Genomic DNA, 11207 nt, shown 5'->3' with positions numbered 1-11207 from the left:
AGGAGCTTAAAAACCCTTTCTTCAGGCCAATGGGGCCTAGCTTGGTTTCAGGAAACACCACGGGATTCTTCTCAGGGGAAGACAGGAAGGCAACTTCGGGAGCTTTCAAGGCTCGTGGTTTCCTACAGCCAAGGCCAGAGCTGGCAAAGGTTAGTGCCAGTCCCAGGTGGGCCAGGCTAACTTTCAGATCATCTTCCTGCTTAGTGGTGAACACACAGAAGGCCAAGCATGTCATCCACACCCCTTGACCCCTGCCCCACTGCTTTGGAAGCCAAAGTCCTTGCTTACAATGACACCAGAGTGGAAAAATCTGGTTCTCCTAGGGTGTCTAAGGAACAGGATATGAAGCAAAATCACTGGAATGGGAATGAGGAGTTATTACCCAACACAGATTGGCTGAGGCTCCTCCCAGAACAATTGTGTGCAGCTGGAGGGGATGGGGCTGCAAGAGTCTGGGCCCAGCCCCGCAGACATTTCATCTTTCTGGTTCCCTGAAGTTGCTATGGGGGACATCCACCACCTGCCCCCACCACACCCACCCACACCCACTCAGGGTGACAATGACCAGAGCCATTTGCATCTGCCACTTCATTTATTTTTTTATTTGCAGGAGGAGTTGAAACAAATTTTAAGGGTATTTTCATTCCCCCCCCCAAACATGAATCATTCAAGTAAAACCAACTTAACTATAGAAATGTAGCAAAGTAAGGGGAAAGTAGCGTAACAACCCAGGAGGCAAAGGTTGGGGGGGAAGAGGTGGGTGCAGTCCGCATATAACATATGCATAAATGCCATATGATTCACCTGCTCAGGACCGCCTCCCCAGAAGGCAAGCACAAGGACCAATTTTAAGAGGATGTTTTCCCCCCAAACATCGGAGAATGTTTCAACTTAAAGCTTAAGGTTTTTTTAAAAAAAAAAGGGGAAAGAAAAAAACACAAAACAAAAAACCCCCACAAACCACCCAGCCATAACCACCTTCCTTAATCGATCATAGGAGTTTCTTTTCATTTTATAAAAAGATTAATAAAAAATATTGAAAAAATTATTTTCTCATCTTATATTTGTAAAGATAATAGAAGTCAGAAGTTTCTTAGAAAACAGACCAGAAACTGCCATCCAGTTTCCACCCCTGTTGCTGAGAGGATCAGCAGGACTACAAAGTTTGGGATACTGGAGCTGCTGGTGGAGAAGGGGAAGCCCAGCCCACAAGAAATCAGAAAATACTGGGGGGAGGGGAGGTGCGCACATGGGGTGTGGTTAGGAGCAACACCACATGATACATGGCTGCGCAGAAAAGGGGAACACAAGGTGGTCAGAAAGGCCTTGAACTCCTCCTCGACATACAAAACCAAGTTTTACAAAGACCCACGCAGTTTGGTCCCAAACTGAGGTGAACACATCAATATTTATTCACATGCTTTGTTTTCTCTTTTAAGAATCAAAGTTGCCCAAATTAAATCTTTCTGCTAATGTTACTATATATGCCTAAAAAATAAAAAAGGGGGCTTTTAAAATAAGGATAAAGAGACTGAAAATCAAATTAGTCCTCAGCTCCAAATGAAATGAAATAAAGAATAAAACTGTTGGTTTCTAACAGGGAACAAACCAAAATCCAAGTTATCGCTCTGCCCTCCCTACCCCAGCCCCCACCCCACACACCAACAATAAACAAGAAACACGTAGCTAAAGCCCAACATGGTGTGTTCTGCTCAAGAGCTGGGCCTGACCCCAGGCCAGCTGCCTCTGTCTGGTGGGACGCCAGGATGCTCTTCGGCAGTTGTAGGATACTTTGCATGGCTGGTGGGGGGTAGGGGTGGGATTTTCAGAATCTTCTTGAGGCTCCTCTGTTTAGCTCCTCACCAGCCGTCTCCCGGCGCCTCTCTCCCTCGGGCAGGGGCTCCCAGCAAGAGTGGCCGCTACTCAGTTGTCGGCTGTAAATTGTCCTTCTCTTCTCGGTTCTCTGTCCCACTCTCATCGTCTTCAATCTCCCCTTCCTCCCCACTGAACTTGTCATGGGCCCACTTGGGGCTGGTGCTGGATTTCCGGAACATGAACCGGCCTCGACCGCGAGGGAAGGCTCCTCGGCCCCGGCCCCGGCTCACCCACTTCTCACTGCCTTCGCCTTCACGGTCATCATGCTTAAAAGAAAAGGAAAACTGTCATCAATGCCAGAGTAAACAAGAGCAGCCTCTCCTCTGCACCTACCCAAATGTGACTTTCCCAAACGAACCTATGTCCTGTCCTCCTCCCTGTCCCCACTGGAAAAATGCAACTGATTCAGATCTAAGAGAATATTCAGTTCGGTTCCTTGAATTCTAAGGCAGTCGTTTAGGCATTGTAATGATGATGATGATAAAATCTTCAAAGACCTTTTCTTACATTATCTCATTTAATCTTCACATTTACCCTACCCTATCATTATCAACCCTCCACTATGCAGATGAGAAAACAGCCAGGGGAACTTTAAGTAACTCCATATTATTTAGAACACATTCTCTCGGGGCGGGGGCGGGGGGGGGGCACGCAGGTGTAAGCCAATCACCCCCAAACATGCAACTCTTTCTGATCAGAGTTGTCTGTAAGCTAAGACAGGAAGCAACACAGAACACACACAGAGCTGGGAGTCTTATCCAGCTCTCCCAAGCCTCCCCTCAGCCAAGAATAGGCAGTGAGACCAAGGGCAAATGGCTCATGGTCTCAGACCAGTACTGGCAAAGGCAAGGCCAGAACCTAGCCTCCTGTCTCGTATCTTTCCTCCTTTCTCAGTTTTATGCAAGAAGGCAGTGTGGCAGAGTAGAAAAAAAAACAAAACCTTTAACTCAATCCCTGTTCTGATGATCTCATGAGAAAGAAGGAGGGAACCAATGAAAGAATGAATGAGAAAGGATTTTGAAAAGTCACTGTCACCCCATCAGCCCCATGACTTCAAAGAATCTGAACCCTCCACCCACACAAGTAGTACCTAAGGCTCCTGAGGGGTTAGTTCAGCTAAAGGGCCAGCTGCTTTTTCACTAGCCTAAATGAATCTGGTTGGCAATGCTTCTTCAGGGACAGATAGGGTACGGCCTTTCATCCTTCCCCTAAACAGCCCCACTCCAATACCTATCCTGGGCCCAATCTAGCCAACATTTTCCTAGATATAGGTTCAAGAGTCCTCTCGGAGTATCAGAGTAGCTTCTAGAAGCCCCAGAAAAGTGAAGTTGGCTATGCACAGTGATTTACACAGCAACCTGCTTCCCAGCTTCCTATTTCCAGGCCAATCCTCATGGGTGATCAGACTCAGCAGCAAGATTACCTTGGTTATTACAACACTCAAGTCACATCTGCTTGGACCTGAGCCTGCTGTTAACACAGCACGGCAATAGAGCTCTCTCACTGGCCAAGTAATTCAGCCTATAAGAGCCCAGCTCCAGTGGTGTTTCATTCTGGAGACAGGTGCCCTCCCTCAAAAAGAGAACTGTCTTTCCTACCCATATTGTCCAAGGGCGTGACAAGGTGGAACTGCCGCCTCTGGGGAAGGTGATAGTTCTATCTCTTGTAAAGGCTGAAGGGAAGCTTAGGGTGGGTGCGCAGTAAAAACAGACAAAAAGGCAAGAGCAACCTTTCCTGCTTATCCTGGAATCCATAAACATCTTAGATAACACTTTCAAGGTCAGGACTGCCTCTAGAGAACAGTCATCTTGCCAGAACTCTACCAGCCCACAAGTACACACATAACCAGTGCCATACCTGCACACAGTTCTGGAAAAATCAATCAAAGCCTCACTGCCAGCTACTGTGTATGTCAAAGGCCCCTTCGCCCTTCCTGGTTATCCCAACACATACCAAGTAGTACTTCTTGCTTTTGGGTGTGTACTCGGGGTCCCATTCCTCCTCCCGGCTTCTCTTCTGAAAATCATTGTTGCTGCTGTTGTTGTTGTTACCAGAATAGTTGCCTCTGCCCCAGCCTCTTCCTCTGGCTCGAAACTGCTATGGCAATAAACGGGGAAAGGAACAAAGGGCCCATGTAAGGAATGGAGAAAAACAACTCCTTGTCTTCTATTCAAATACTTTCCTGCTGTCCTCTAGTCAATATGTTGGTTAACTGGTTTTTACCTATTCCCTTTCTGTTTATCTCAAGTCTATAACCCAGACAGGGGACAATGCCATAAGGGCCTTCCTACATACAGCAAGAGTTAAAACAAGTGAGGAATTTCAGACCAGAAGCCCTAAGAGGCTTTCTGGGTAAGTGATTATGAACAGGGAAAAAAAAAAAAAAATTAAAAATGGAAAGCCTGGGGAATGGGAAACCACAGATTCTAGGGTCTACTGACCTAATCACCTGTATCAAGGGCAACAAAATAAATGTTCTGATAAGCACATAATTAGAATTAGCAGGAGAAAGGGCTTAAAGAAAGGGCGGGGGCAGAGTCTTACAAAGGTTCCTCGAGCTCTGCCTCCTCTCTCACTTGGGCCCACAAAGTCTTTGGTCCCCAGCCTTGACTTGTCGAAGCCCGTGGTGCTCTCCTCCCTCTCCTCGGGCTCTTCCGTGTACTCCTCTGCTTTGTAGGAGTGGGACGACTGGGAGGAGGACGACGACGACCTGGACCGGTCTCGCGCTCTCCGGTGCTTCCTGTGGACACACAAGCAGCCTCTGGGTACAGTCCTTGTCTGCGGGCTCGTGAGTAAGGAGCACAGGGCAATGAAGAGTGTCTGTGATGAGAACACTGAAGACAACCCGGAAAACCAACTCACCCTCAACACACCCACCCAGGGAACTGGGGAGCTTCCTCCCAATTCTCTCAGCCATGTTCACTGACATATCTATGTCTGAGCCTGTGATAAACATGGGACACACACATACAGGAGGAGGGACAAAACACAGTCCATGCATGGCCTCTGGAAGCTCAGTCTAATACGCGTGCATGAACTGGAAAGACAAAAGGAGACACACACTGTCATGAGAGCCAGAGAGGGTCTGGTGCTAGGCGAGCCTTTACATTACCATCTGTTTCAACTTTATGTTAGCTTTATTTCTCATGCAAGACTACGACCTGTCTTGGGAGGCTGTTCTAAAGATCGAAAAAACAATGTGCTTAAACACTCTACACTGACACAGCACGCATATAGTAAATGGCAATTATGATTTCAGTACTATTTTCCCCATCTTAGAGACAGGAAGTACAGGTGATAGAACTAGGTAGATTTGGATTCAAACCTAGCACTAATTATACCAATACTCCACAAACCACTGTACTCTTCCCACTTTCCACTGCGCTCAAACAGGTTTAGGTCATTAAGCCTAGGATCTGGCGGAACTCTTCCTAGAGTTATTTCCCATCCGTCCCTTCATCTGGAGGAAATTACAGAGCAGGGGCAAATTAGACAGAGTAATACAGTGAGTCACTGTATACGTACTCGAGGTTGGGGCCAGTTCTGCCATGTGGTAGTGGAGGAGGGTATCAGCCACCTCTAAGGTGGCAAAACAGCCAGCTCCCAGGAGTACAGGACTTACAGGGAGAAGCCAGCCAAGTGTTAGTAACCTATCATTACCCTCCTCCATTATGAAAAGCACCTTGCCAACCCCCTACCCCCACAGCTACCCCAACCCCTAAACATCTGAGAAGATCAAAGACAAATATTTGAATCCTACTGGCTCTAAGTTATTCTCATCGGATTCTTGTAACTCAAATGTTTGACTCCTAGAAATCAGCACTATTTCAAGAGATTTTCAAAAATAAAACTCCAAAATCCTGATTTGAGTCCCAACACAGCCTTTTATTAGTTGTGTGATCCTGGTATGCAATTCTTCAATCATATGAGAAAGAGTTTTTGCATACAGTGAAAACAATGGCAGAATTACCATTTTTCTTCTTGCCCCAATCACAAAATACTAGAGTTGCAAGAAACTTGATTAAGGTTACACAGCAAGTCAGAGGCAGTGGCATATGTCCCAGGGAAACAAATCAGGATCAATAATCCAAGTCCAGGCCTGAAAGGCCTGAAGGGTCCTACTCCCTTTCCACCAGAGAAGACTACTGTACACCAGCTTCCATTTCCTGTTGAGGATGATCAGGTCCTCTATCTGTGGATAGCCCTGAAAGCTGTTAGGGCTCATAATGCATATGTTAACTGAGTGGAAGGGTAGACAAAGAAAAACAGAAGATATGAGCTTACTTTTCTTTCAAACAGGCAAAAGGGATAGTCTACTAACTGTCTCGCTTATTTTGAAGGATTGTTATCAAAAAATGGATATGAAAGTGCTTGCCAGCCAAAGTTCAGGAACACAAAGCAGTGCTCCTTCCCACAGGAAGGCGTGGGGTTTCAATTCTGCAACTTTTAATGCGCATGACTGAAAAGTCATGGAACGTTCAAAAATGTAAATAGAGACAAGACCTTGGCATAAATGCTGCCTTATGAAGTTCAACAATGCTACCTTTGTTTAAAGAATATTTGGAACACCTCTCTTGGAAGTGCCTGTGAAACTAGTTTAAAAGGCATTTAAGATCAACAAGCTTGTCCTATCTAGTTCTGCCCTGTTTCTCTGGCCAAACAGTTTTTACTTGAAAACAACTTTGAGCCATTTTAAAACATAAAATGTTTTAAAAATAAAATACTTTAAAATCTAACCTTCGCAAGATGATTTGTGATGAGAAAGGACATGTCAAAGAACATGTCCAAAACAAAAGCAAAAGAAATTCCCATGATTCTCCACACTGTCCCTATAGCCAAATCAACTGCCTGTCTCCCAGGAGGCCTCCTTTGGACAAGGATTATGTCCATTTTCATTCAAAAGTTCTATTTTTAATCTAGGGAACTTAACTGACAGTTAAAAGAAACTACGCAAAATCGTCCCTAATTGTTCTCCAGTGTGCACGGTCTGCCCTAGAGCCTGATGAGGGGCAGACAAAGGAGTCCACTCAGGAGGCTGAATGAGGCAACAGACAAGGGTTTACGTACTTCTGCTTCTTTGATCCTTTATGAGTTTTCTCTGTTTTCTCAGCTGATCGCTCCCTTGAGTGGCTTGAGTCTCGGGAATCCACTGATTCTCTTGATTTACCTCGTTTAAGATCTCTCTCTTTATGTTTTTTACGACGTTCAATATCAAGGCGGAGATCAACAGGATCATCTTTGTATTTTCCCTCAGCCTGCCAAGAGAAATCAAAATTAAGGTTTTTGGGATTCAGGACTACAAACTCAACCACCCCACAAACTGTGGTTTCTATTCCAATGGAGTGGTACAGAGGAAGCACTGGGAATGTGAGGCACCTCGCCCAACTCGGGAGGGATACAGGATGTTCCACCAAGTCACTTCATGAGGATCCCTAGAGAGCCCAAACCAATTCTCTAGAATAATGATGATAACCTTCTGCGTATGCTACATACATACACACACACAAACACACACACACACACACTTCACTATTTCCCTCTGTGGTCCAGCAATGACTTTGGCTAGCTGAAAAGCTGAGAAGGCCTAAATTAACTCTGGAAGGTGTTTGGTTAGGCTGGCTTAGGCTTAGTCACCAGTAGGAGTGGAAATGCTGTCATCATTCCCCTACCTACACTGTGGCAGCTACCCTGGACCTATCCTCTATTTGGAATTACCTCTCAGTACTGAGTCCAAGCCTTCCAAAAAGTTATTTATATCAATAGATTTCTCTATAGAGAAGGCATATCAAAAACTATAATAAAGAATTCATAAAGTTGACAATACCAAGTCAAAGTTTATTTTGAAAAGAAAAATGAGAAAACATTTTCTCACTAACTTTCTACAAGTGTAACCTATCACAGTATGTGGTGCAGAGACAGAGTGAGCCCAGCAACAACAGCGGCCTCCTACCCTAAACTATCAGGCAAAGGGCTTTCAACAGCTCTTGAGAAACTCAGTGAAAGCAGAGGAGCAAGGTGTTTTCAGGCATATTATACACTAAAATTTGTCTCGTGGAAGCAAAACCTCCCTAGGGACTTCTCTGGCAGACCAGTGGTTAAGACTGTGCTTTCACTGCAGGGGGTGTGGGTCAAGCCCTGCTCGGGGAACTAAGACCACACAAGCTGTGTGGTGCGACCAAAACACAAACAACCAACAACAAACCTCTCTAAAAAGAGGAAGGGATGAGCAGTTCACTCTGTATTAACATTCACTTACACAACTAAGCTTTTTGTTGAAATAATGAAGTTTTAATTAACAAGAATGGTAGGTGGTAACTTGGTTTATTTTATTGCATGCTTTTCTTTTGAGAAGGAAATGGGGCCTCTGCACCCTCCAAAGACCAAAAAAGAGAGCAGTACAGCTGCAGTTCCCTTAGTGCACAGAGCATCTCTATGAATAGGCTTTGTGGGGCAGAGAGGATGACATTTCTCCCGATGTTTCAAAACCCTGTGTTTCACATGGTTAGTGCCAAGCTGGTGGGTACTTGGAGGAAAGGGGGAATGGGAGAGAAGACAGACTGTGCAAGAGTGCCTCTCATCACATTCAACCAACAAGACAAACCTATTTGGAAAACTTGAAAATTACTATTTTTAGAAACAGTTTCAGCAACATTGGAAGAGTCATCTCCATAGGAATTAAATTTCAATCTAATCTCTATAGGGTCCCTATGTGGGAACTGATGGTCAATAAATACTAAGATTTTTAAGAACCCAAATCTAGTACTTCTAGTAACAGACTGCACACAAGCTTTAATCTCTTAATAACAGTGTTTACGTGCACATCATTATACATGTAGCTGGGCTATCAAAGCAATGTTTAGCTTTAAAGTAACAGTAATCAACAGATGATAGATATGGCACAATGTTAGGAAAAAAATCTGGACTAGCCGCTTAAAACAGTCTATTCAGTTAAGATATGAAAACTTCACTCTCCTCTGACATGCATGTCTTTTTCAAATCATGGTTGGAAATAGTGCATGTATATAGTTGATTTGATAATACTTACAAGCAGAAAAATATCACAAAAAGTTTCTTCTCTCATCATGGGCACTTGTTCCAAAACTCCTCTCTTTTTTTTCTCAAGCTCACCTCAATAGACTTTGGGGTCATTTACCATATTCTAACCACTTCACAAAGGTTGTTGATACATTTAATAAAAATTAACCCTTTGTAGTTCATTTTTAGAATTATGCCCATCCTTAAAAGAAAAACACAAACTTAAGTAGAGAGTAATTTAAACAAACACATTTCTGACAAGTTCATGCCCAACGCACTCATTTTGTTGGAATTACTGATCAAAGCAACAGTTCACCTTGTAGCCAGGTTCCCGGGGACTTTTCATTTCGTCATGAGCCAAACCATGTTTTCTGAATGTACTGGGGGAAATGTCTATCCTCCTAAAATTATAAACACAAAAGTTGCTTAACATTCCATAGTGTGACTATAGCATTTTAGTTCATAAGTGAAGTAGCAGAAACACAGGCATTCCTTTTTATTATACTTACCTTGTTTGTTTATATACTTACACTCTCCCATAGCAATGTATGCACAGGCACACATGCACATGTACACACACACACTTTCTCTCTCCCAACTTTCCAAACCCAAACAGAAGGAACTTCATATTCCACCCAGTATCGTACGGTCAAGAAAACTCACCTATAGCCTTACTTATAATCTTAAATTCACATCGAGACTATCTATGCCCTGCTAACTTCAAAAAGCAGTTTTCACCTTGGGAACTGAAATATAATGGTCCATTATTCACCAATATGATAAAGTCTAAGTGAGAAACGAGTGCCTGGCGTGACACACATCCCCAAAGACCCTAAATCCAAGACTAACTCAAACATGTTCCTCTTACCTACTGCAAAGGTTCAATCGAAGTTTAAGGCCAACTACATTTCTAGACAAAGTCCCTATTTGCTGAATAAATTCCCACAACCAGATGTTTAAACCTCTGGGCTTTTTAAACCCTTTGACATAATTCTGTAAGTTCTTCTATCTTCATCCCCCACTTGCTGCAGATTCTCCCAAAGGAAGAACCAATATATGAAATACATGGGATGCTTCAAGAAACATTTACTTTATGTAAAGAAAGCTCACCGTGACCTTGGGTTATCATTTGCAAACTGCTCCTGCAACTCTCAAGAACTCAAGGGTTCTTTTAAATCAAAAAGGGCTGTTTTGCTCAGGCCCAAAAGGAGAAACATGGTAATCAAAGCACGCCCTTTCCACTACAAATCACTACTATCCTAGACTATGGAGAGCGTTACCTTAAATTCTGCTATTATACCTAACAAGTGGCAAAAACAAGACAAGTTTATTCTCTGGTGAGCAGTCTTTTGGGCTTCCCTCATAGCTCAGTTGGTAAGGAATCCACCTGCAATGCTGGAGACCCCGGTTCAATCCCTGGGTTTGGAAGATCCCCTGGAGAAGGGAAAGGCTACCCATTTCAGTATTCTGGCCTGGAGAATTCCAAGGACTGTAGAGTCCATGAGGTCACAAAGAGTCAGACACAACTGAGCGATTCTCCTTGAGCAGTCTTTTATGATCACCTCCAGTGTAGGCCAAGGTCCTCACCTGTGAATCTCTGGGCTTTTCTTGTTTTTAGCTGCCTCCTGTTCACTTCCTCTCTTTAGATATTTAGTAAAGCGTTCATGCAATGTCATTCCGGAGGACCCAAAGTGATGCTCTGTGGAGAATCAAAGAAAAATATGTCAGGCTGTTAAAGGGAGACCCAACATTCAAATCCCTCTGCATGGATGAAACTGCAGCCACAGATATGTGAATGAACTGGCCAAATCCATATAACAAACATACTGTGAAAAGTAAGGAAAATTAGCTGGTTCAGAGACAATCCAATGTTAAGCACTGGACTGCCATGGTAGGACACGGATACAAAGTACTATTCTATGTATCAAGAGCACCAACTCCCCCTAAGTTCCAGTTTCAGATCAAACTGTAACTGGCCCAAACCCAGCTTCTAGATCATATTCCTCAGTCTGTCCACCTCCATTTGCCCAGAAGATGGCAGAATAATGTGGGACAAGTTCTATAAGATGCTGCTAGAGGTATCTACATATTAAGACAGGACAAATCAGATGGGCTGGGAAAGCCACTTTCCATACTCCCCCTTTTCAAGCAATTTAAATCTTCACATGAAGGATTTCACCTAGCCTCAGGATCCCAGGTTATTACTAGTACTTTCACAATGTTCAGCTTTCTGATCAGAACATGGAAATTTATCCCTAGGAGACATTTCCTTCAAACCAGCCCCTAGGTTTAAAGGC

At 43.9% G+C, this 11207-nt stretch overlaps 1 protein-coding gene across 8 annotated transcripts in view; it reads right to left on the bottom strand.

Moving 5' to 3' along the window:
* Window positions 1-573: 573 nt before the first annotated feature.
* THRAP3 (thyroid hormone receptor associated protein 3) overlaps window positions 574-11207 on the bottom strand; it is a 68408-nt gene continuing 57774 nt past the window's right edge. For 4 of the 8 annotated variants that reach the window (XM_069586522.1, XM_069586525.1, XM_069586526.1 and 1 more), the window contains 6 exons: window positions 10498-10609; window positions 9227-9311; window positions 6943-7130; window positions 4420-4615; window positions 3829-3972; window positions 574-2141 (listed from right to left, as the gene is read on the bottom strand). In XM_069586522.1, coding sequence (XP_069442623.1) covers window positions 1920-2141; window positions 3829-3972; window positions 4420-4615; window positions 6943-7130; window positions 9227-9311; window positions 10498-10609 — 947 coding nt within the window. In that variant the 3' untranslated portion in view covers window positions 574-1919. The remainder of the gene's footprint in view (window positions 2142-3828; window positions 3973-4419; window positions 4616-6942; window positions 7131-9226; window positions 9312-10497; window positions 10610-11207) is intronic. The other 4 variants (XM_069586528.1, XM_069586529.1, XM_069586530.1 and 1 more) reach the window with 1 other exon arrangement.

This window comes from Ovis canadensis, chromosome 1 (assembly GCF_042477335.2).
Source record: "Ovis canadensis isolate MfBH-ARS-UI-01 breed Bighorn chromosome 1, ARS-UI_OviCan_v2, whole genome shotgun sequence".
In the NCBI taxonomy this organism is placed as follows: domain Eukaryota; kingdom Metazoa; phylum Chordata; class Mammalia; order Artiodactyla; family Bovidae; genus Ovis; species Ovis canadensis.
This window is presented reverse-complemented; position numbering and strand designations above follow the sequence as displayed.